Source organism: Pseudophryne corroboree, chromosome 6 (assembly GCF_028390025.1).
Source record: "Pseudophryne corroboree isolate aPseCor3 chromosome 6, aPseCor3.hap2, whole genome shotgun sequence".
NCBI lineage: Eukaryota > Metazoa > Chordata > Amphibia > Anura > Myobatrachidae > Pseudophryne > Pseudophryne corroboree.
In genome coordinates, this window is record NC_086449.1 from 153,295,153 (window position 1) to 153,322,681 (window position 27,529).

General features: G+C 44.1%; 1 protein-coding gene across 2 annotated transcripts in view; it reads right to left on the reverse strand.

Moving 5' to 3' along the window:
• Nucleotides 1-27,529, reverse strand: part of LRRTM4 (leucine rich repeat transmembrane neuronal 4) — an 871,250-nt gene that overhangs the window by 89,011 nt on the left and 754,710 nt on the right. The window contains exon 3 of one of the 2 annotated variants that reach the window (XM_063932049.1): nucleotides 12,998-13,081. The exons of the other annotated variant lie outside the window; for it this stretch is intronic. Within the exon in view, the coding sequence (XP_063788119.1) occupies nucleotides 13,037-13,081 (45 nt within the window). The 3' untranslated portion in view covers nucleotides 12,998-13,036. The remainder of the gene's footprint in view (nucleotides 1-12,997; nucleotides 13,082-27,529) is intronic. 2 annotated transcript variants of the gene reach the window in all.

Below are 27,529 nucleotides of genomic sequence, written 5' to 3' on the forward strand. Positions count from 1 at the left end.
ATTCCTTCTAATCAATGGTATTATTGGTCCAAATCACTGGAATTATTTGTTCTAATCAATGGTATTATTGGTCCAAATCACTGGAAGAAAATGACAAAATCGCTGGAATTATTCGTTCTAATCAATGGTATTATGGGTCCAAATCACTGGAAGAAAATGACAAAATCACTGGAATTATTCGTTCTAATTAATGGTATTATTGGTCCAAATCACTGGAAGAAAATGGAATGGATGGATACTTGCAGTGACACAGAGCTGCAAGATACAGCAATGGCCTACTGTACACAACTATATACTGTTGGGTCACCAAAATGCTGCACTGTAATACTATATATACTGCTCACAAAAATGCCACACAGATATGGAATGGATACTTGCAGTGACACAGAGCTGCAAGATACAGCAATGGCCTACTGTACACAACTATATACTGTTAGTCACCAAAATGCTGCACTGTAATACTATATATACTGCTCACAAAAATGCCGCACAGATATGGAATGGATACTTGCAGTGACACAGAGCTGCAAGATACAGCAATGGCCTACTGTACTGTACTACTATAATTATTATATAGATGACAGATATCAAGTTACATTGTGGGGGAATCCATCCAGTATACGTTCTGTCACCAGGTACCAGTGAATGACCATATCATGTATATAGGTGACAGATATAAACTTACATTGTGGGGGAATCCAGTATACGTTCTGTCACCAGGTACCAGTGAATGACCACATCATGTATATAGATGACAGATATAAAGTTACATTGTGGGGGAATCCAGTATACGTTCTCTCACCAGGTACCAGTGAATGACCACATCATGTATATAGGTGACAGATATAAAGTTATATTGTGGGGGAATCCAGTATACGTTCTGTCACCAGGTACCAGTTAATAACCACATCGTGTATATAGGTGACAGATATAAACTTACATTGTGGGGGAATCCAGTATACGTTCTGTCACCAGGTACCAGTGAATAACCACATCGTGTATATAGGTGACAGATATAAACTTACATTGTGGGGGAATCCAGTATACGTTCTCTCACCAGGTACCAGTGAATGACCACATCATGTATATAGGTGACAGATATAAAGTTACATTGTGGGGGAATCCAGTATACGTTCTGTCACCAGGTACCAGTGAATGGCCACTTCATGTATATACTTATACTGGTGGTCCCCAGTCCCCACAATGCAGCACACTGATCAGATATTTGCAGCACAGTGAGCACAGATATGGAGCGTTTTCAGGCAGAGAACGTAGATATTTTCAGCACACTGAGCACAGATTATTTGCAGCACACTGAGCACAGATATTTGCAGCACACTGAGCACAGATTACGGAGTTTTTCAGGGAGAGAACACTGCCACGTCCTCTCCGTTCAATCTCCAATGCATGAGTGAAAATGGCGGCGACGCGCGGCTCCTTATATAGAATACGAATCTCGCGAGAATCCGACAGCGGGATGATGACATTCGGGCGCGTTCTGGTTAACCGAGCAAGGCGGGAAGATTTGAGTCTGCCTCGGAACCGTGTAAAATGGGTGAAGTTCGGGAGGGTTCGGATCCCGAGGAACCGAACCCGCTCATCTCTAGCCCAAAGTAACGAGTAGCTCACGGGAAGTTAGTGGACCTTTGTAAATACCAATTATAGAGCTTGGTCAAGGTATGGTTATCTGTCTCTGTGTGTCGGAGATGATTGTACCTATTCTGTATATTATACATACTGTACATGAATACTATACTCTAATTACAGTAGTGGGTGCAAAATATGGCAATGTTTTTCAAATAATCTACTTGGGAAAAACATTCAGGAAATAATGTGGCAATGATTATATTGTTATATTCAGCCATTTCTGATGTATAATATACCTGTTGTGTGTATATATAATGTACGTTATAAGTCCAGGTGCGTTACTTGGGATTTCTGACTTCTTTAGATTTGTACATCATTCCGTTAGAGAGGGTTTCACTGTAAGTTTGTCTATTAATACAAAAGCATGATTTGCCCCTCATGAACTATTGATGTATTGACCCATGGATTTCTTAAGCCTCCTGGTATTCATTGCATAACGTATATTCTGTAGAAGAGTCTCTATAAAATCAAATGAAAACAATTATCCTACATTCTGCAACTCCCACTTCGCCCAATCACAGAGCGTTATGTTTTCTATAGTTGCCTCAACTATGGGAACCCAGAAGCTTTTTGTATTGGGTAAACTCACTGCACCAGCCAACGGATGGGTTCTGGATAGTGCCAGTAGCGGCATCACAGACTGACGGACATTTGGGAAGAGGAGAGTTTGCAGAGGTGATACTGAAAATAGAAAAGGTCAGGCTTTCATCTCTCTCTTTTATTTTCTCTGGCTCTAGAGTCAGCTATAATCCCCACACTCTGAAGATATTTATGAGAGCTGGGCTATACTCCTATAAAAAAAAAAAAAAAATCAGCACATGATGCTCTGAATTCAACTCAGAGCAGACTTTAATTCCTCGTATTCGCAGAAGATCCTGATGTCTGCCGCCCACTCGCATCTCTGTGTCCCAGCTGGGCTATAATTGCCTTTTACTGATCTTGTTACAAGTAGTGTGTTTTAAGACTGGCATGAGAGAGGTCATTAAAGAGATAGAAGGGACATTTCTGCTTTGGAGGTAATTGGTAATACCATCATCATGGAAAATCACTATGTTTAACCCAAGAGCATCTCCCCCCAAAAAGTGTATCTTTACCTCGTAGCCATAGAAACTAGAGTTTGCATTGGGTCTGTTCTCTGACAAATTTATTTACACGCACACATACAGTATACATAAAAGCACGCACAACCATGCTCTTTTAAAGAATTCATAACTAAAGTTTAACCTAATCACAACTCAATGAATTGCCTGATTCTGTACCTTCTTATACTAAATTGTATTAAAAGTAGAAAAAGTATTTTCAGGAATAAAACATTCATAAAAAACATCAAGCTTGCCAGTGGCATAACTACCGAGGGTGCAGGGGGTGCAGCTGCTATGGGTCTCGAGATGCTCCCCCTGCACCCAGCCAACTGTATTGCCAGTGACCATCCCCCTCCCCCCGCCCAAACGAAGGGGTGCATGAGATCCACGCTCCCAGACCACAGCAGCCGGGTCCTCCTCCTCAGAAGTGGTGTGCTCCCGGCTCACAGCATTTTTTTGCTACGCGAGCCATCGGCGCTCGCACACAGTACCACAAAGAAGGATACAATCGCATAGTGATTGACAGGCGGTGGGCATTCGGGGGCGGCGTTACAGCATTGGGGCAAGCAAAGCAGGAAACGCAGGTGTGTCATGGCCATTGGCATTTCTGTAATGGGTGGCCATTTTAACACTTACCTTTCCGGAGTCCAGCGCCGGGACCTGCAATCGCGGTAGAAATCGCCGTCAAAATGGCCGCAGCGCATGCGCGGTAGCCAAATTGGTCTCCAGATCATGGCGGGCGCCATGTTTCCGGAGACCTGCGCATGCGCAATAGACTCCGGCACAATGCCGGAGTCTACCACGCCATACAGAGGAGGGGGCCCACCCGGAGGTGCACACGGGCACCCTCCTCTGTAGAAACGCCCCTGGTCATGGCCATTTTTGGGGCGGCCCGATGACATCACCAGCATTTCCTGCATTATTAAACATGGCGCCGGACCACTTGTACACGCAGCTTGGCTGTGTATGCAGGGGGTCTACCTTTAATTCCAGATTCTGCAAAGCAATCACATTTGAATTGTGATCGCATCGCTGCACAGCTTCATACACACTGGGCGGCCTTACCTTGTTCTTGGCGGTCCCAACATGCGAGTTGATCAGTAGCAATTTTTCGATAATTTAGCAAAAACTGTGATCAACTCTGAATAACCCCCTGAAGGCAGAATGGGTGAATGCTCGACAAAACAGTGTGGAAAATGTAACTTTCCTGTGATAATTCAACAAGATGTGTACTGTGTACGGAGAAAGAAAGGGGACTGTACTGTATATGCTGTACAGTTGGTGGGCACTAAGGTAGGTAATGCCTTTCATGATGTATGGCTATGATGATGGTCCTGTAACTGATCATCTACACCTACTGCCATAATTCTACAAACCGCGGCTTCTGTTTGCCTATAATGTCACTGACTTTCTATTCCCAGAATGAAATGTGAAGTTTTATCTTGTCTATAAATACCTCTATGATTAAAATCATGATTAAAACCTTAATTTTTAATCTCCAAACACTCTCAATAGCCCATTAACGTCTGCAATCCACAAATTATGCAGCGCTTAACTCATAACTATAATACAGAAGAAAAAAAACAGCTAAGAAAGAAACAAGAAAAGTAAAGAACACAAATACAACCGTCCCCTAATAAAATAAACTGTGAAATAGGTAATAAAAGCACGGTCTAGTTGTTGGTTCTTTCCTGGCATCAAAAGCTGTTTCTCTGTTTTACTTTATTGCCTGTAACAGAATTTGAGCATGGTCATTTCCTACTTAATAGCACAAAAGTTAATGCATATTCTATGCATTTGCTATTTATCTAAATCAATCTATATTTATGGTCTATTCTGCTATCTGTGTTGGTTCTGCATTGTGCTAGCATAAGACCTCGCTATAAAGAAAACAGAGTGCGTCCTATTAACGTCTAATGAGGGAAGCGGTAGTTTCTTGTACACAGACTAAAGAACAAGATGAAAAATCATGTGTTGTTTAGAAATGTGTGCCCCCATTGCATTTCACTTCCCCACATCTAATCTGGAACTTAAGCTGACTGCATCCTATGGCTCAAACAAAATGATTTTTAATGATTTGGGTGGATTTAATAAAGAAAACGCTAAATGCACTGGATACGTTCATCTACACTGGGATATTGCAGAGAAATAAAGTCACATCCAGGCTAGCAGAGAGAGAGAGAGAGAGACAGAAAGAGAGAGAGAGAGAGAGAGAGAGAGAGGATAGTAAACAGTTGGCGGCATTTATCATACAGTGGTGTAGAACAGCAGCGTATTCTGTGATCTCATGGACCATATTTTGTGCTTCTGCTCCTGCTTTTGCCCCTCTGCCCTGAGCTTGCGTGCTAAGGGCCTAATTCATATTTGTATGCAAATCATACTTACCTACTTTACAAGTCACCTCTCTGGGAAGACCAGTGAGGAGGTACTGCACCCCACTTCGGGGAGGGGGGGGGAACGGCCAAGCTGTTGTGTTATTAGACCCTGTCCTCAAAACTGTGAAACACCTGCGATTTGCAGGTCCGCGGCAAAAGGGGTGGAGCTATAGACTCTGCTCCAGCACAGAAAACACCCGCGATTCGTGGGTCTGTGGCAAGGGGCAGAGCTAAATGACCCAATGCCAGTCACTTAGCCCTGCTTTCTGCTAGCTCACCGCGATTGCGGGTAATGATCACACCATCATGCCCGCATCACTAGGAAGCGGGCAGGATGCGGGAGAGCCACCTACTCTCCCGGGGCTGCGGGGGACTACCCCAAAAATCGTTAGTCTCCCGCAGCTTCCGGGAGGGTAGGCAAGTATGATGCAAATTTGATGGTTTGCATATAAATACGATGTTTTGGGGTTTACACAGGTGCAAGTCCCGTTCTGTGCAAGTGCAGAATGCGTCTTGCAATGTCGCTGGCAGCCACCTGTCAGCCATAGCATGATTGACATGCTTTGACATTTGGGGGGATGGTGCCATTCTTCAAAATGGTGGCATGTCACCCCTGTTTTAAAGGCATGACAGGTCCGATGCAAACTTCCTGGACACGGGTATCTGGATCCAATGTAGCCTAAGTAAGCTTCAGCTTAAGCAGGGTGGCCGATGCCTAAAATCATTGGATGCGATGGTGATCCGAAGCTGAGTTGGTAGATGCAGCACTCGGATCCTCGCTAATGCAAACAGGAGGCGTCTAAACTCCTACAGACGCCTCCTGCTGCATTAGAATGTTAATGACACAAAATTGCACGGCCGCTTCCTTGCAGCTGTGCAATTCTATACAAATATGAAATCAGGCCCCAAGATCCAAGGTGTAGGTTTGTGTGCAGGAGCACAGGATTGGATTAGACAATGGATGGGAAGACATGTTCCAGTTACATAGTGATGTAACACAAGGGTCTACTATGGTATTCCAGTGCTCGGGATCCCAGCGTCCAGCATACAGGTACTGGGATCCGGACCGCCGGTATACCAGCAGCAAGTGCTCGCTGCGCTCTCCACACTGCGGGCACGGTGGTGGGCTACGTGCACCACGCTATTTATTCTCCCTCCAGGGGTGTCGTGGATACCCCAAGAGGGAAAATAGTTGTTGGTATGCCGGCTGTCGGGAATCCGGCGTCAGTATGCTGAGTGTTGGGATCCCGACAGCCGGCATATTAAGTGCCACCTGTAACACAAGGCACATTGCTATGTAAGAACAGAGGCAAACATTTTGCCCTTCACTACGTATAAATGTCCATTAGAGGCAGATTAATTACTGAAACAGCAGAGAAAAAGAGGAAGATGACTGTCTGTGCCTGATCTTCCTTATCATGACTGTCTGATAAAGCATCACAAACAGATGGGAGCCAGCAGACAGTACACTTTAATACACTTTACGTATTTATTGCTAATGAAGTAGAGGTTTTGGCATGTTGTTCTCTGACAGAAATAAAGTGGGCAGTTCAGCCCCCCAGCTCCTACATAGGTGTAAATTACTTGAAATGCATATACACTATTATCTACAGTAGATCTTTTTATTAATACAATATACAGTATGTAGTGTCCCCTTGTGGTGAGTGTATGACGCCTCTCCTGAGAGGAGTCTAAATAATTCTGATGTCTCTTATGGGCAGATTTATTAACATTATTTTCTTTTCACACCCTTTTCACATCGTGTTAGTATCACCTGAATATATTAAAGAGCTTTGGAGCATTTTTCATGAAAAACTGATCCAGACCCTTTAATTATCTTTTTTTTTTTTGGTAACCAGATTGCATTTCCCATACTTATAATGGGAAATGCGATCCGGCCGATGCTGATGACTGGTAGCCCTCCAGGAGCACCGATCCCTGAGTATGATCAGCAGTTGGGGGGCTCGCGGTGCGGACGTCATGACGGGGGCGCCCGGTGGCTGTGGTAGAGGTGATGTCATCGTCGGCGCATGCGCAGCACATATTCAGGGTATTTTTTGCAAAACACCCCCCGATTTGGCTACGGAGTGACATTGCAGGGACGGAGCTTTCTCACAAGAATGATATGAAATCAATTATCACACTGTGGATTGGAGCGATTTTATCACATCACATCCTGATGGCAGATAAAAACCACTTGGCCCATACCCTTACACACTAGGGTAAAATTTTTTGATGGGAGTCAATTAACCTACCTGTATATTTTTGCATTGCAGCAGCCAGAGAAAACCCACGCAAGCAAGTGGAGAATATACAAACTCCACACAGTTAGCGCCATATTGGGAATCGAGCCTGTGACCTCAGTGCTGTGAGGCAGTAATGCTAACCATTACACTATGCATACTGCCCCTTTGATTTAAGCAAAGCTGATTTTTAAAATATGTGTCAGGGGGCCTAATTCAGAGTTGATCGCAGCAGCAAATTTGTTAGCAGTTGGGCAAAACCATGTGCACTGCAGGGGGGAAGGGGGGGGGGCAGATATAACATGTGCAGATAGAGTAAGATTTGGGTGGGGTGTGTTCAAACTGAAATCTAAATTGCAGTGTACAAATAAAGCAGCCAGTACTTACCCAGCACAGAAACAATATAACCCACCCAAATCTAACTCACTCAAATTTTATATCTGCCCCCCCCCCCCCCCCCCCGCTGCAGTGCACATGGTTTTGCCCAGCTACTATCAAATTTGCTGCTGCGGTCAACTCTGAATTACCCCCAGTGTGCGGTATGGATGGTGGGGGTCATTCCGAGTTGATCGCTCGCTAGCTACTTTTAACAACCGTGCAATCGCATCATCGCCGCCCACCGGGGAGTGTATTTTCGCTTTGCAGAAGTGCCTGCAAAATCACTTTGTGCAAAACAAGACCAGCCTTGAACATACTCTTCGGGGTATATTTACTAAAATTTGTATTTTTCTGAATGAGGTTAAAGTTCAAACACGAATGACATCGAATGTGTGAAATTGCAACTTTTTGAATTTTTTACGCCTCATTTACTATGCTGTCGTATTCTGCATTTTCGAGTTTTCCAATGTCGATGTCATTCGTATTTTCGGCCACTGTTTTACGGGAGTGAATAGTAAAACACTGCCGACATTAACACAATGAATCTCTGCCGGATCTGTGAGATCCGTGCAGGGCTTCTTTGTGCACCTTTAAAAAAAAAATAAAGTGTTCAAAATCAAGAAAAAAAATTGCGTGGGGTCCCCCCTCCTAAGCAAAACCAGCCTCGGGCTCTTTGAGCCGGTCCTGGTTGAAAAAATATGGGGGGAAAATTGACTGGGGATACCCCATATTTAAACAACCAGCACCGGGCTCTGCGCCTAGTCCTGGTACAAAAAATACGGGGGACAAAATGCGTAGGGGTCCCCGTATTTTTTGAACCAGCACCGGGCTCCACTAGTCAGAGAGATAATGCCACAGCCGGGGGACACTTTTATCTTGGTCCCTGCGGCCCTGGCATTAAATCACTAACTAGTCACCCCTGGCCGGGGTACCCTGGAGGAGTGGGGACCCCTTAAATCAAGTGGTCCCCCCCTCCAGCCACCCAAGGGCCAGGGGTGAAGCCCGAGGCTGTCCCCCCCATCCAAGGGCGGCAGATGGGGGACTGATAGCCAAGTGAAAAAAGAAGAATATTGTTTTTTGTAGCAGTACTACAAGTCCCAGCAAGCCTCCCCCGCAAGCTGGTACTTGGAGAACCACAAGTACCAGCATGCGGTGGAAAAACGGGCCCACTGGTACCTGTAGTACTACTACAAAAAAATACCCAAATAAAAACAGAACTCACACAACTTGAAAGTAAAACTTCATTACATACATGCACACCTACATACATACATACTTACCTATGTTCACACGAGGGTCGTCCACTTCTCCATGTAGAATCCACGGGGTACCTGTGAAAAAAATTATACTCACATAATCCAGTGTAGTTTGTGTCCTCTTTATAATCCACGTACTTTGCAAAAAAACAAACCGGAAACCCGAACCACGCACTGAAAGGGGTCCCATGTTTACACATGGGACCCCTTTCCCCGACTGCCGGGACCCCCCTGACTCCTGTCAAAGAGGGTCCCTTCAGCCAATCAGGGAGCGCCACGTCGTGGCACTCTCCTGATTGGCTGTGCGCTCCTGAGCTGTCAGTCAGGCTGCGCACGGCAGAGATACAATGTAGCGCATAGGCGCTCAATTGTATCCAATGGTGGGAACATTGCGGTCAGCGGTTGACCGCTAGTAACCTCAACCGCTGACCGCACAGTTCCCACCATTTCAGTGCGTGGTTCAGGTTTCCGGTTTGTTTTTTTGCAAAGTACGTGGATTATAAAGAGGACACAAGCTACACTGGATTATGTGAGTATAATTTTTTTTCACAGGTACCCCGTGGATTCTACATGGAGAAGTGGACCGACCCTCGTGTGAACATAGGTAAGTATGTATGTATGTATGTATGTATGTAGGTGTGCATGTATGTAATAAAGTTTTACTTTCAAGGTGTGTGAGTTCTGTTTTTATTTGGGTATTTTTTTTTTGTAGTAGTACTACAGGTACCAGTGGGCACGTTTTTCCACCGCATGCTGGTACTTGAGGTTCTCCAAGTGCCAGCTTGCGGGGGAGGCTTGCTGGGACTTGTAGTACTGCTACAAAAAACAATATTCTTCTTTTTTCACTTGGCTATCAGCCCCCCATCTGCCGCCCTTGGATGGGGGGGACAGCCTCGGGCTTCACCCCTGGCCCTTGGGTGGCTGGAGGGGGGGGACCACTTGATTTAACGGGTCCCCACTTCTCCAGGGTACCGCGGCCAGGGGTGACTAGTTAGTGATTTAATGCCAGGGCCGCAGGGACCAAGATAAAAGTGTCCCCCGGCTGTGGCATTATCTCTCTGACTAGTGGAGCCCGGTGCTGGTTCAAAAAATACGGGGGACCCCTACGTTTTTTGTCCCCCGTATTTTTTGCACCAGGACCGGACGCAGAGCCCGGTGCTGGTTGTTTAAATATGGGGGAACCCCAGTAATTCCCCCCCCCCATATTTTTACAACCAGGACCGGCTCAAAGAGTCTGAGGCTGGTTTTGCTTAGGAGGGGGGACCCCACACATTTTATTTTTTTTTTAACCCTTTCACACCCCTTCCCACTGATAAACATGCACGGATCTCATGGATCCGTGCATGACTATCAGAACACGGTAAAAAAAAGCAGGTCTATTTTAAAACTGCTTTTTTTTTACGAATTGTAATTTTTCACGGCAGTGTTTGGCTATTGCCGTCAGTGTTTGTGAAATAGAATTTTTAGTAAATTACCGAGTTGTATGAAATAACAGGCGTATTTGACCGATGGTGTATTCATTCGTATTTTTTTTCTTTGACTTCCAAAAAAATACGAATGCCCTCATCACTGCCGAGATTTTAGTTTAGTAAATTCCCGAGATCACACTTTGAAGAAAAAACACAAAATCGGGAGCTTAGTAAATATACCCCTTTGTGTGCGTTGATTCTAATGACGGAGGGATGGCTTTTGACGTCACACACCCGCCCAGCGTTCGCCTAGCCATGTCTGCGTTTTCCCCGACACGCCTGCATTTTTCTAAGCACTCCCTGAAAACGGTCAGTTGACACCCAGAAACGCCCCCTTCATGTCAATCTTCCTGCGTTCGGCCGTGCGACTGAAAGCTTCGCTAGAACCTGTGCAAAACCACAACGGACTTTGTACCCGTACGTCGTGCGTGCACATTGCGGTGCATATGCATGCGCAGATTAGCTTTTTTTCTGCGGATCGCTGCAATGCGAACAACGGCAGCTAGCGATGAACTCGGAATGATCCCCCCCGTGTGCGGTCTATTGCCGACCACTACTCGAATACGTAAAGGGGGCAGGCAATTTCTCCAGGTGCTCTCAAAACAATTCTGCATGAATGGATTTTCCCATCTCCCCATCACTATCCTTGTTTGGGGCAAACATTTTCTATTTGTTTCATATGAACTGGGTGGAGGCAGCCCTGGAAAAGGAACATAAGGTGCATTTTTTTAATATGTGGGAAAGCCATTACAAACTCATTCACAACTGCATACACATTCACAGCCTATATGAAAAAAATGAGGAACATCAGGGCTAAGGGTTGGTCTATGGATACGTAGACTGGCCACAACAGTGGCGACTCAGACGCCATGTTTTTGTATGTACGAGCTTGCAGCTGACGGCATATACACTCTTTGAAAACAGCCATGACACCCCTGCATTTTCCCAATTACTCTCCCTAAACTCTCTATGAACACCTCCAAACAGTCTCATTGTGAGCGAGATCGCAGCGTCACCTTTGCGCATGCACATTGCGATCGTGGCACATGCGCAGTCTGCCAATAATCACTCTGTTGTGTGATAATCTGCCATTGTGTATAAGCATGAATTAGGCCTAATGTCCATCTCTTTGAGTGGATGCTGGTTAAGGAATTTATATGGGGGTGCAGGTGAAGCACTAGCTTTTCTTTTTGCAACTATAGATACTTGGAATTCTGAGTAAGACCATATCTTCCATATACATCATCTGTCTGTACTGCACGTGCACAGGAAAGCCCCAAGCCTTTTCTACGCTTATAAGGGATCATAGGTGGTCATTCCGAGTTGTTCGCTCGGTAATTTTCTTCGCATCGCAGCGATTTTCTGCTAACTGCGCATGCGCAATGTTCGCACTGCGACTGCGCCAAGTAAATTTGCTATGAAGATTGGTATTTTACTCACGGCATTACGAGGTTTTTTCTTCGTACTGGAGATCGGAGTGTGATTGACAGGAAGTGGGTGTTTCTGGGCGGAAACTGGCTGTTTTATGGGAGTGTGTGAAAAAACGCTACCGTTTCTGGGAAAAACGCGGGAGTGGCTGGAGAAACGGGGGAGTGTTTAGGTGAACGCTGGGTGTGTTTGTGACGTCAAACCAGGAACGACAAGCACTGAACTGATCGCACTGGAAGAGTAAGTCTCGAGCTACTCAGAAACTGCACAGAGAAGTCTTTTCGCAATATTGCGAATCTTTCGTTCGCAATTTTGAGAAGCTAAGATTCACTCCCAGTAGGCGGCGGCTTAGCGAAATGCAATTTCGGTGCATGAGCAGTTTGCCAAAATGCATGTTTACATCACACAATAAGATTTGCAGACAACTCTAAGTGAGACCCAACGTGTTAAATTACAGAATGCAAAAAATTATTTTAGAAGTAAGTAAATGCCTAATCATTTAATCAGAATCAGCTGAGGAGCTGACGCCCATTATTTCCATCAGCTGTGTGTTCACCGCCTCACCTGCTTCATCTGTACGGCACTTCTGCATGGGCAAGAACATCTATATACCTACACTAGTCCATACAACCTGGGATGGCAGAAAATACAGAGAGCTTCGTCTAGGTGTTTAACCTCAGGGCACCCCACCAGCCGGGTGCTATAGAGGACACACCACAACATATTCATGCAAACAGGTGGTACACATACCTCCCAACATGACCCTCTCCAGGAGGGACACAATGCTCTGCTTCTGGACTTTTTTCTTAATGTGTGATTGCCAGCACCTGTTTTGAACAGGTAAATGAATAAAGAAAGGTGTTTCAGCACAGGTGATGACAATCACAAATTAAGAGGTAAGTCCAGGAGCAGAGCAGAATTGGCAGCTGTATACCAGCAGTGGGCATATGTAGGGGCACAAGAATAAAACATGTTTTTGTAGAGTTTACTGGTGCTCTATAAACATTATCAAGTTAATTACAATGAATAGGGGAGGGACACATGAGGGTGGTGAATGAAAATTATGATTGACTGAAACAATCAAGTGCTAACTGATGTGAATACTGAAATATCTCTCACCTCCTATTCATGTTTTCTCAGTTCAGCTCAAGATTTGGGTCAGCAAAGAGAGGCTTGCACTGTGGAGACCTGACTGTACCTGGCCTGTGGACAGAAAACAGGGGCTTCAGAATACCATCTTTACTGTATGAAATGACTTTAGGAGGTCAGTTAGCAGAAGATTGCAAACGTCAGAGTGGGAGAGAATGAGGGCATGCAAGCAAATTTCAGCTCAATTGTGATAAATAAACAATTATGTTCAGCCAGAATGAATGTGACAAAAGAGGGCTCAAAAGGAGGATATTGTGAAAAAAAAAATATTTACTTAACGTAAAGAAAATACAACATCCTTGGTAACAGGGAACAACATAATGAATAATGACAGCTATAAATAGGGTATATACTGTATAAGTGTTTCTATCCCACTTCTGGGAATGCGCCAGGCATGTAACGTTCCTGTTCTCCTATTTACTTGAAGAAAATAAAGACGTACTACATGGCTACATGAATACAGGTTGGTCAGCAGGGAGATAGATGTGTATGTTGAGGGGTGTGTGTGTGTGTGTGTGTGTGTGTGTGTGTGTGTGTGCGTGTGTGTGAATACATTAAATGAATAACTTGTGTGTACTGTAGTATGCAGTACGTAGACAGAGCTACATTGTATTAAGCTCCTGAAATACAACACAAGAACTTTTCCAGCAATGTGAATGTCATTATCAGTTTAAAAAGAATTCTGTGAAAATTCAACTGATAAAATAAATTGCCTGGTGTGAGATGCTGGTAACACGCTCACTCACAAGAGACCATAAGTATGCCCATTTTAATGCATACGATACAGTTGAACTATTAGGGTTTATAATGGGTGCACAGTGTGCGGTGCAGGGGTGCCCACACTGCTCAACCATGCACCCATACATAGTAGTATTTACCACTCTGCCATCTCCAGAGTCCCCATTTTCACAGTGATTTGCATACCACCCAACATGACCCTCTCCAGGAGGGACAGAATGCTCTGCTCCTGGGCTTCCCTCTTAATGTATGATTGCCGGCACCTGTGCTGAAACACCTTTCTTATCCACTAACCTGTTCAACACAGGTGCTGGCAATCATACATTAAGAGAAAAGTGCAGAAGCAGAGCATTCTGTCCCTCCTGGAGAGGGTCATGTTGGGAGGTATGGATTTGTGCATGCAGAGTAGAGTTGTCCCCGGTAACAATGCTGGACTCCATGTTCCCAGAGACCTGCGCATGCACAGTAGAGTCTGACACAAAGCCAGAGTCTACTGCCAGATAGGAGGGGAGTCCTCAAGGAGCCTGCACACAGAATGCTCTCCTCTCGGTGTTGCTGCAGGAGAGGTGCAGACACAGTGGCATTTCCCCACATTACAAAGCACACATTGTCACAATGCCAAAACTAGCACTGTCTGTTACTCCACTGCTGAGAGGTCACGTCTGCTGCTGCCTCCTCTGTGCATTTTAGGGGCACCAGCTAAAATATTACCTAGGGAACCAAACTGGCCAGGGTCAACTCTGCCAAAGTATAAATATATATCCTGCTCGTTTTATTGTGTTTACTATGTGTGCTGAATTGCAGTTTAAAAGAAGTGAGGGTGATAGTTTGTGCCTAGGTTCACCAAACTATGATATTAAATAAATACTTTTTTTGCAGGGAAAAACCTCTTGAGATCGTGACTCTAATGTCAAACAGACCGAGTAGGGTATCAGACTGACATGAGTCTCGCTTTAGTACTCTGTGCTGTAGGAGGAACCTGTTCATTCCACCATCTATTTTCATTCCCCTCCTGACATCACAACACTGACTGTGTCACATTCTAACAAACATAATCACACGATTGGAAAGGTCACTGCCACAATGTCCATAATTAGGCGCTCATTTATACCCATGAGGGCATTTGTTTAGGATTTATCTGGGCTTGTGTATAATTTGCCAAACTGGAGATCTTCGCTAATGCACTTCTGCAATGTCTCATATGTCAATCAGATACCGAGAAGCAGCATTTTATACACTGACCTACAAATCATACACAATTTTTGCTTTAAACAAATAAAGTAACTGTGGGTCGGATGTACTAAGGATAAAAATGCATCCAGAACTCAGAAAATGCTGCTTTCTGAGTACTGGCCACATTTCAATATGTGCCAAGCTCCGGTATGTGGTAGATTCTGGAGCAGCCATCTGTAGATGCTTTGCTCAACAGAAGTGTATGGGGTTCTTTTTCACATTTGTTTCTGAGAGGGATATAATCAGATCCCTCCCAGTGCCCCCTGCAGAGCTTTCATCAAACTGCGCATGTGCAGAAGAACTCCCAGAAATAACCCGGAACTCTTGTGATCACAAAAGACAGCTCTTATCGGGAGATCTGCTCTTTGCTATCTCTAATAGTATGTACTCAATAAGTGGCAGGATGTATCGCCACCCATATGCAATGTGTAGTACATCTCACCATCTAGCTCCATCAAGTCAGCTATATTGTCTGAAACCAAGGCTTGACTTTGTTCAGCACATTATCGGGCTGATTCGGTGTCGTATGCAAAAGAGAATGCAGTAATATGTAGTATCCGTCTCCCGTGTTTGACTTTATGCAGATGGCATACAAACTCCTCCCCTTGTGTACATTTCTATGGCTGAATATACAAGGTATGAGATGCCCACTGTTAGCACCCATACACAGTAGGTACGTCCTTATACACCACAATCGGTCGCAACTAGAGATGTGAGCGGACCCTCGTCTTTTGGTTTTAATTCTGATTCATCATATTATGGTTTTGGCAAAACCACCCTCAAGTGATGAATTTGGATTTCAGTTTGGTTTAACCACTTAACTGGCATGGTCAGATCACATGCAACCGTGCCGCCCCACTGTGTCCCCAGTTTGTGACAAGGAGATCCGTTCAGCAGATATGCATAATATCATATTAAAATATTTAAAAAATACTTTTTAAACTATATTACATACAAAATGTAAAAAAAAAACGATTTTGAAGGGAAACATTGTCTGTTAAGCGGTTAAAATCGATAAAAAAAATCAATTAAAAAAAACAGCTAAAGTCATGTTATTTTTGTAATCCCAAAACACAAAATTTGGATTTAAAATCCAGATTCCGAACCGCGGAAGATCCAAATGGGGACTCATAGAAACATAGAAACATAGACTTTGACGGCAGATAAGAACCACTTGGCCCATCTAGTCTGCCCATTTTTTTTTTATCCTTTAGGCAATCTCAACCCTTTTTGAACCTTAATTCTTTGTAAGGTTCAAAACTCGGTTTTGCATTTTACATTCGTGCCAGAAATGTACTTGGCTTTTATAATAGAGGTGACCCCATCAGATGCTTAAGGTAGTACTGTTCAGGGGGAAACAGAATTACTTTTATCCTGTCACAATTACTGTATTACAGGGGCCGAAAATTATTAGTGTGAAATTGACTAAGTGGTAGTGCAGCCATTCTCCGTCATAGACCTTCCTCTATAATAGTCATTTATAAGCTGCAGCAGCCTACTGGTCTGCTATCAGTCAGCGTTCCTACAATCTGATTGGCTGCAGGTTATTATGTGCCTGTCCACTATTGTCACGTCAAATCTGAGGACGTAAAAGATAACTAGTAGATGAAGAATCGTAACAAACGTGGTTCTTGACAATCTAAGAAGTGCTATTTACCATTAGTAGATATGGGAGATTGATGTTAGAAAAGACATCTGTAGTTACTGTACATGTCTAATGATAATTGTGATCAGTGTCTTTCTAACCAACAGCTTTAGGAAACGAGTTACAGCTTTAAAGAGCATCCATCACACATTGGTGACAACCATTTTAGTTGCCAATGGGGCCATAGGATACATTCTAAAGAATATTAGTTAAGCCTACAAGATTGGTTGGCTCTGTAATACTGAGCTCATGGTTTAAGATATGTTTGAATAACCTACAGTAATTGCTTCTGATCAAATTGATATGTGCTTACTGCTTTAAGAAAGGAAATGTACTGTACTGATATTCCCATTAATACAGTAGATATATCAGCACAGATAAAAAAAAATATATGTTTTGTTCTTGCATCAAGCATGGCAGGACACTTTGGTCTTTTTCGTACAGATTAAGATCCAGTTTTACAGCCACCCATAGTGGATGCAATTACATTGGCAGTCAGTCCTCAGCCTGTTCAATTACAACAGGACAGTCAGCTCCTGGCGCTGACCAGCGGTTAACCACCGAGCGCGGTAGAGATCATTAATAAGGCAAAATGAATTCTCTGGTCTGGGCTCAGGTCGGATAACAATCTACATCCTCGAGTTTCCCATAATTCAGCATAATTGTCAGTTTGGTATTCCGGACAGGCTCCAGGCCAAGCCTGCATGAAGCATAAATTACTTGCCTTTATCTCTACAGAATGGAGTTAGAAAATGTAATTATGGGCATTGCTTGTTGTATAAAGAAGGGCTGCTCTCTGTATCACCTTGGAGATGGGCAGCAAAAGGGTCAGCAAGGGCCACCGCCTCGGCCACCTTCACCCCTCTCATAAATATTCAGCTCGGATATGCTGATCGTGCATAATTGGGCACTCATTTATACCCATGAGGAACTTTGTTTATAATTAATCTATGCTTGTGTATAATTTGCCAAACTGGAGATCTTCGCTAATGCACTTTTGCTATGTATCCAATGTCACTCAGATTCTGAGAAGCAGCTTTTTATACATTGACCTACAAATCTCACACTTGTTATTAAACTGCACAAGGTGACTGTACGTGAAAACCATCTCGCTCCACCTAGTCAGCCATGTTGACTGAAACCAGGCTTTGATGCCAAATTCTGTGCTGCACATAATTATCTATATAACTTTCCAGTGTGTGGTTGCATTATTGTACTTGTGCCAAAAATGTACTCAGCTTTTACCATCAAGCCCGCCCAGTTACTGTAGATGCCTAACAGGGCAGCAAGGCGCCCTAAGATGGCCCCACCCCCTGAGCTTATCACATCATGCCAATGTGGCGGGGCCGCCAGCACAGAGAAGTACTGCACTGCCGGAGCTTACTCAGCATGCTTTGGGTGGCTGCGCCGGCTGCAGGGTGTGTGCCGCACAGAATTACCAGGGCAACAAAAATAAACAAATCTTTCTGATGATATCATACATTATAATGACGGTTATAGCTAAAAAAAAAAAAAAAAAACACAGAGGGAAACTAGAAGCATAAAGCAGTTTATTTAATAAAAGTTACAGGATAGAAAAACTTTTATTTTGAAAGACAAACTACTCTACCGGATGTAGAATGAGGTGTTATTAGATTGTTTAAAAAAAAAATGGGGTCCATTCATTGAATTCCTGTACTCTTCTACTCAGCAACACATTCAGCTTATTTAAAAACACTGACTGGTACCCCTATCGTAACGTTTTCTAGTCAACGCCTTTGTCTTTTGAGTATTTCTTCAATATTTTTCATTTCCCCTTGTCTTTACTCATAATACTGTTTGGTTTTTGCTTATTTGTAGGACTATATAAATCCTATCATTCTCCTCATTTTCTTGTGTCATCGAACTGTTGAATATACATGCGATAGTGGTGAAATGTGTTTTTGTTCTTCTGTATACAAGATTCATTGGCTGGCCTATATTGCACCTTTGTCTTTTCTTTGTATCGATATTGTACAAACCCTTAGTGCATAGTTTGGGGTCTATTCATGAAACAGTGAAAGGTGTAGAGAAAGTAAGCCAGTGGAGAAGTTGCCCATGGCAACCAATCAGCATTGAAGTAACATCTATAATTTGCATGCTATAAAATTATACAGACCGGCTTATTGGTTGCCATGGGCAACTTCTCCACTGGCTCACTTCTCCTCTCTTTTCACTACTTTATAAATAGACCATTTTTTGTGTACAGTATGTATATTGTACAGTATGGTTTGTTTCTTGAAAATCTAATAAAATATATTTACAAAAAAAAGGTTAAAGGAGAGCATTTATAAGAATACATTAAAGCCATCTGGCTGCGGACTACCATCTTAATTCATGTGGTTCTAGAAAACTGTCTTAACCAACATTGCAGTCTCTTATGAAGGCTAAAACCATGCCGTAGCAGATATTATTTTTCACTTGGTTTAGGTTATCGGGGCAATGTAAAAAATATGTAACACAGGAAAATCAGAGATAACTCCAGAATTAAGCATCCAAATGCTGTAGATCGCAGTTCCCACAAATCTCAAAGCTTAGCTTTTTCAGAGTTTGGCTTTGTTAGCTAATGACATCAGAAGATGGCATTAACATCTCTTTCCCTATGGGAAGAGCATTGCTGGAAAGTTATCTTCTGATACCTCTCCAGAATCCTCTATGCTCCTCCCCTCAGGGGCACCGACAGCTGTGTTGGGCCCGGTACATGAAGGGGGTGTGGCCAATGGGGGAGGTGTGGCCAGACCCCCTCCTTACTGGGGGTGCCAGTTTCTGATATGGTGGGTGGTGGCAGAGGACAGTGGGTGTGATCACTCACCCACACAGGGAGAGAGGACTGACTGCCGCTGCCTCTCTTGCCAGCCTAGCACACAGCACTGGGCAGTGTGTGCTGAGCTGAGGAGAGAGGCTGCTGCAGCAGCAGCAGCAGCAGCAGCAGTCAGTTCTCTCTCTCTCTGACTGAAGTACAGCTCTTAGCAACAGGGAGGGGGAAGGGGGGGAATCGGGATCTGGGCCTGCAACAGACCTATGCCTGGGCAAAGAGTACCTGAAGAATTTCGTATCGCTGCAACATGTGGTGATAAGAGATGATAGGTTGCAAGCCCCACTGCCGCCAATGATAAATAGACCACTCTGATTGAAGAAGATTGCAAAAGAAGGCACCATTCTGACTCATATCATTTCAGTAACTTACAAGGGCTTTCAAAAAGCAGACAAAAAATATGGCGATAATAATATTAAAAAAAAGAAAACTACAGTGAAGTGAGAAGAAAAAAAATCTCAAACCTTAACTCACTGGGGAAAAAAAGCTTACACGTATCATAAATCAACTAGGCTTACTCAGGAAAAAATCCCATTAACCAGTAGTTCATTTATTCATACAATATTTTATGAATAAAATAAAAAGTAGCAACTCTGACAGTTTATTGGCTAAGACCACTCATCTCTCTGTGCAGACAGTCTTATTAATGACCCCCAGTACCATTGGTCTGTCACAAGTATTCTCTGTTTAAATTGATATAAAATTTCAGACCTCATATTTTTGTGCATCTTATATTCATCTGTATGAAACAATAAGACATGACATATAAAAGTAAAATGAAGATTTTTTTTAGGATGGTTATACATTTAGAACCTACAGTAGAATACATATACACATACTGTAGTTGCTGACTTTACCTTATGATGAGCAGGATGCACTAAAGGAAAAATGTGGTAAAAACCTTGTTTCTGTGGTATTTACTGCATTTCCATATACCCTAAGCCCAGGTAGCATATGAAATGCTATGCTACAGTTTTGTTCCTAGAAAATACTGTAACCTAGCACTTCGTATGCTGATACAGCCGCATACACAGAATACAGGCATGCTGTATCACTTTAATCAGCAGATTCTGCTTGTGCGTCTTATTTGCATGGCGATGCAACGCAAGTAAGACTCATTTTCAGCAAATAAAAACACCTAGCGCTCACTCACGCCAAGCATCTCCCACTGCGTGGCGTATTGAGGCAAGATGTATGAGGTCACATCTGTATAACACTCACTACTTATTGCTCTCACTTATCACACAAATATGACCATATTACACAGCGTTGTGTCTATGGATGGGAATCGAACTTATAAAAGTAAAAAATGTGGTAAACCCTCCAAAAAAGATTATCGCTTGCTGCAATACATATGAATCCCAAAATGTATCAAACATAGGATTCTATAAGGGATAGTTGTGCTTTCCGGAGATTGCTGCATACAGACCCCAACTATACAGTAGCTAAATGGCATTGGCTACAAAATCCTATAGGTTTCTATTCGCAAAACTGAAAAGAAAAGGATCCGGTGGGTGCCCACATGTATTTGGACTCCCAGGTCATAAACCCATGAGTACAGTATGTACTTCACCAGGGCTGTTCTACAATGGAAGAGCTGCCCCAGTGGGTAAGTACTGCCAACCCGTGTGGCTCCAGAGGTGGGGTGCAGCCCAATCCAAAGTAGGAGAGCCACACCAATTGCCACCAACTGTCATCCCAAACTGATTCACTGGCAGTTGGTGTGGCTCCCCTATTTGAACTTTGGACTGCGCTGCAGCCTCACCTTTGGAGCCGACACTAAAGCCAATCAAAAATGGCAGTATGCAGGGGAATAGGAGTGCAATGTATCGCAATTTATTTGTGAAGATGTATACAACCCACCCTATATATGTGAGTCCAGATTCTAATGAAATGGGGCTGTTGTCTTGGTTACCAGAATTTGAGAGGTACATCCTGCTCACCAATTCTGTAGAGATATATTTGAGGAGGAGCTTGAGGATGGCCTGGAGCTTCAGAAGTTCCAGGCACAGCCCTGGGGAACATGACATGCCCACAATGTTGGTCCAACATGCTCCTTTCTCTGAAGGGATGTGGCATTCTGTTTACAAAGTCTTGAATGTCCAGATTATGAATAAAGGGTCTGAGATGGACACAAATCCAAATTCGGACGGATCTCAGGGATATCTGCAAACTGCTCATGCCAACTGCGCATTTTCAGCATCTCGCATAAGCACACAGATGGAGCCTGAAAGAGCGGGTGGACTGATTCCTCTACTGACGGAACACACTATCCATAAAATGACCTTTTTTGGTCGGGTTTGGTTACACTGAATACAGTAAGCAGTCTGCCCTATGCAGTACTGTATGAATTGCAGCTCTGTACCCAGATTTTGTTACATCAAGGGTAGATACAGTACAATACACGTTAACATGTTTCCTACCAGAGGCACCATATTAAAGCCATATTATTCTACTCTGTGTTTTTTGTTTCAAGCAATAATTTGCCATCCGAGAAAAATCAGGCTTTATGCATTCTACACAGATCTGCTCGATTTTCTGCTCAGCTTCGTGCAAAATAGAAGTCTGTCACAAAGAGCATATCAACTTTGCATGAACCAGTAAACATGAGACGCGTTACAGAATGATGATCAGACACAGATTTACCAGAGATGGAAAACAGGCTACAAGTGTAGGAAGACACTGATGTGAAAATAGGAATACACATTAATGCAACTACAGTCATTTAAATCCAGTACATGTGTTTTGTGCTTAGTGGAAGAAGAATGCAAATAAAAATGTCATCTGTCAATGCAGTTTCTAAGGACTTGTATCATTGTATGACCCATGTTGTCTGTTTGGAGTGCCTGGAATTTGGGATAGACATCGGTAACCAATGGTTTGCAAGTATCAATGTTTTTTGCCAGATGGTGATGGATTTTCAATTAGATCACCTGACAGATATGGTTGCCAACATTGCTTGCATTGTTCCGATGTGATGTTTATCCTGCTGCGTACACCATAAAGGTTAGTGGCAGAGGGGCCCATACCGCATCAAGCAGGGGGGCCCATACTGTACACCCTGCGCCCATTATTTCAATACTTACCTCTCCGGAGTCCCTTAGTGGTGGCAGCGACGCTGAGCAGTAGGTGGTGTGTAGGTCTCTGGAAAAATGGTGTGGTGGCCATTCTCCTGCCATTTTGAGAATGTGCAGTAGGGAAAATCACCCACAAAATGGCCTTTTCCAGGAGATCTGTGCACCACCTACTGCTCAGATTCACTGCCTCTGGCTGCTAGAGGTGGGGGATGGAGGAGTGGCGGACAGAGACTATATACAGATAGAGCCTAATTCTGACCTGATCGCAGCAGCAAAATTGTTCTCTAATGGGTAAACCATGTGCACTGCAGGTGGGGCAGATATAACATTTGCAGAGAGAGTTAGATTTGGGTGGGTTATTTTGTTTCTGAGCAGGGTAAATACTGGCTGCTTTATTTTTACACTGCAATTTAGATTTCAGTTTGAACACACCACACCCAAATCTAACTCTCTCTGCACATGTTATGTCTACCCCCCCCCCCCCCTGCAGTGCACATGGTTTTGCCCATTAGAGAACAATTTTGATGCTGCGATCAGGTCTGAATTAGACCTATAGTCTCCTCTCTTAATGTTCCCCTGAAACATATCTGACAACAGTAGTACAAAGAGAAAAAGCGATAGATGGGTGCATTAGATGTGCTGTGATTGATCATAGCCAATCAGTTTCTGTCAGTTTGCTAGTCAGTCAAGTTTTAAAAGGAAAAAACAAAAGTCTTATTGGTTGCTATGGGTTATTCCCACTTATTGTCCAGCATCCCCGTGCACTAGTTTTCCTAAACATTCCCAATGTGTTACCTATAATGGATGCTATTTTCTATGAACGTCCCAGTAGAAGTGGGATAAAATAACACACTGTGTGTTCTTGCTTGTCCTAAATCCCATGTTTGCTGAAGAGTCTTGTTAAATCAAAACCCTTGTCTCTAGGCTGTTAAAGATGAATCTCAACTCATTGAGAAAGACAAGAGATGACAAACGGCTTGTGCTCTGCTATTTTCATAATAGCCATAAATTTCCCTGAGAACATTTCCACCGTATTCACAGTTATAAGGAAATATTGCAGGAAAGTAGGCAGCGCTCATCATTGTAGAGTGAGAATAAGTACATGGACAGCCATGAACAATTACGGTATTTGCTGATATGTTACCAATGCTACAGGATGTAACAACATAAAAGAACCAATATACAGTAATAAGATTCATTTAATGCACTCTAGGTTCCTGCTGTGATGGCAAAAAATCTTCTAGAACACTCCAATCATTGTGCCCTGCGTAGAAACATAAGAGAGGAGAGGGCCCATGTGCAATCTCTGTCTGGGCTCCCCTCTTTTCCAGCCAGCAGCTCTCTAGTGAGCACTAGTAGACTCTGGCACTGTGACAGAGAAGGGATGGCCATTGACCATCGATGATTCAAAATCAACCAGGAGTTTTTATTTTCTTCTACAATGTTTTGGGACACAGAGCACTGCTCCACTCTGACTCTTATGAAGCCCCGCCCCTAGTCACTGATTGGGCCAAAGTCCTCCTCATAGTAAAGCAGGGATGACCATCGGTGGGTGAAACCATTGATGGTTCCCTAGAAGATGGTTTTATTCCATCAATGTTAGCCATCAATGGTACCATCGAGTAGAGCTTCAGCATAACGGGTGTCATCACAGCTCAACAGCCGGTGAGCGTATGTAAGCACTGGGTAGTGGGGTCTGAACACTGGAATTGTGGATCGCATGTAATTGCAGGTATCGCTGGAGACTGTGATGCTCTAACACATCAAAAACAAGTTGGCCCCTACACATTCTCAGTAGAGATCTTGGCAGCCACCTTGGGATAGGGCAAGAAGCCTCCCTGAAGAGCAGGAAGACTGGATGTATTTGCTGTATCACACTACTCTTTCAACAGCATCTACTGTATATTGTTCTAGAGGAAGACTGTATGATCCTAAAGGTTGACTTCATCAAAAGTAACTAACATCTCTTTGTTTACTTATTTGGTCCTAGCTGGTACTTGTAATACTGTTTCTCTTACACTTCTGCCAGTTACATTCTGTTGTTGATTGCAGGAAGCATTGCAGAGATAGGTTTTCTTCCTATACAGTATATCAAATGTTATTCCCTTTCACACATCCGCAGATCCACCAGGACTGGCCGGGAAAGTGGGATGACTATGCTTCCCATTGCTAGTTAGTATTACCCAGCTGCTCTGGTCATACAGTATTTTACTGGTACATTGAGGCAAGACAGAGTTTGGATGGGTACTAAATCTGTGCAACAGAATTGCATGATATGAGCAAATAGGATCCACAACAGTATATTATTTCTATCCCCTATGCTTACACTGCTATAGCTCATCATGAACCGAACTCCACAGTGTTCCATCTACACAAAGTAAGCAAATGGAAATAAATGCTAGTTTCTAGTAGAGATGTGCACCGGAAATTTTTCGGGTTTTGTGTTTTGGTTTTGGGTTCGGTTCCGCGGCCGTGTTTTGGGTTCGAACGCGTTTTGGCAAAACCTCACCGAATTTTTTTTGTCGGATTCGGGTGTGTTTTGGATTCGGGTGTTTTTTTCAAAAAACCCTAAAAAACAGCTTAAATCATAGAATTTGGGGGTCATTTTGATCCAAAAGTATTATTAACCTCAATAACCATAATTTCCACTCATTTTCAGTCTATTCTGAACACCTCACACCTCACAATATTATTTTTAGTCCTAAAATTTGCACCGAGGTCGCTGGATGACTAAGCTCAGCGACCCAAGTGGCCGACACAAACACCTGGCCCATCTAGGAGTGTCACTGCAGTGTCACGCAGGATGGCCCTTCCAAAAAACACTCCACAAACAGCACATGACGCAAAGAAAAAAAGAGGCGCAATGAGGTAGCTGTGTGACTAAGCTCAGCGACCCAAGTGGCCGACACAAACACCTGGCCCATCTAGGAGTGGCACTGCAGTGTCAGGCAGGATGGCCCTTCCAAAAAATACTCCCCAAACAGCACATGACGCAAAGAAGAAAAAAAAGAGGCGCAATGAGGTAGCTGTGTGACTAAGCTCAGCGACCCTAGTGGCCGACACAAACACCTGGCCCATCTAGGAGTGGCACTGCAGTGTCAGGCAGGATGGCCCTTCCAAAAAACACTCCCCAAACAGCACATGATGCAAAGAAAAAAAGAGGCGCAATGAGGTAGCTGTGTGAGTAAGCTCAGTGACCCTAGTGGCCGACACAAACACCTGGCCCATCTAGGAGTGGCACTGCAGTGTCACGCAGGATGGCCCTTCAAAAAAACACTCCCCAAACAGCACATGACGCAAAGAAAAAAAGAGGCGCAATGAGGTAGCTGTGTGACTAAGCTCAGCGACCCAAGTGGCCGACACAAACACCTGGCCCATCTAGGAGTGGCACTGCAGTGTCAGGCAGGATGGCCCTTCCAAAAAATACTCCCCAAACAGCACATGACGCAAAGAAAAAAAGAGGCGCAATGAGGTAGCTGTGTGAGTAAGCTCAGCGACCCAGGTGGCCGACACAAACACCTGGCCCATCTAGGAGTGGCACTGCAGTGTCACGCAGGATGGCCCTTCAAAAAAACACTCCCCAAACAGCACATGACGCAAAGAAAAAAAGAGGCGCAATGAGGTAGCTGTGTGACTAAGCTCAGCGACCCAAGTGGCCGATACAAACACCTGGCCCATCTAGGAGTGGCACTGCAGTGTCAGGCAGGATGGCCCTTCCAAAAAATACTCCCCAAACAGCACATGACGCAAAGAAAAAAGAGGCGCAATGAGGTAGCTGTGTGACTAAGCTCAGCGACCCAAGTGGCCGACACAAACACCTGGCCCATCTAGGAGTGGCACTGCAGTGTCAGGTAGGATGGCCCTTCCAAAAAATACTCCCCAAACAGCACATGACGCAAAGAAAAAAAGAGGCGCAATGAGGTAGCTGTGTGACTAAGCTCAGCGACCCAAGTGGCCGACACAAACACCTGGCCCATCTAGGAGTGGCACTGCAGTGTCAGGCAGGATGGCCCTTCCAAAAAATACTCCCCAAACAGCACATGACGCAAAGAAAAAAAGAGGCGCAATGAGGTAGCTGTGTGACTAAGCTCAGCGACCCAAGTGGCCGACACAAACACCTGGCCCATCTAGGAGTGGCACTGCAGTGTCAGGCAGGATGGCCCTTCCAAAAAATACTCCCCAAACAGCACATGACGCAAAGAAAAAAAGAGGCGCAATGAGGTAGCTGTGTGAGTAAGCTAAGCGACCCTAGTGGCTGACACAAACACCTGGCCCATCTAGGAGTGGCACTGCAGTGTCACGCAGGCTGGCCCTTCCAAAAAACACACCCCAAACAGCACATGACGCAAAGAAAAAAAGAGGCGCAATGAGGTAGCTGTGTGAGTAAGCTAAGCGACCCTAGTGGCCGACACAAACACCTGGCCCATCTAGGAGTGGCACTGCAGTGTCACGCAGGCTGGCCCTTCCAAAATACACTCCCCAAACAGCACATGACGCAAAGAAAAATGAAAGAAAAAAGAGGTGCAAGATGGAATTGTCCTTGGGCCCTCCCACCCACCCTTATGTTGTATAAACAGGACATGCACACTTTAACCAACCCATCATTTCAGTGACAGGGTCTGCCACACGACTGTGACTGAAATGACGGGTTGGTTTGGACCCCCACCAAAAAAGAAGCAATTAATCTCTCCTTGCACAAACTGGCTCTACAGAGGCAAGATGTCCACCTCATCATCATCATCCCCCGATTCATCACCGTGTACATCCCCCTCCTCACAGATTATCAATTCGTCCCCACTGGAATCCACCATCACAGCTCCCTGTGTACTTTGTGGAGGCAATTGCTGCTGGTGAATGTCTCCATGGAGGAATTGATTATAATTCATTTTAATGAACATCATCTTCTCCACATTTTCTGGAAGTAACCTCGTACGCCGATTGCTGACAAGGTGAGCGGCGGCACTAAACACTCTTTC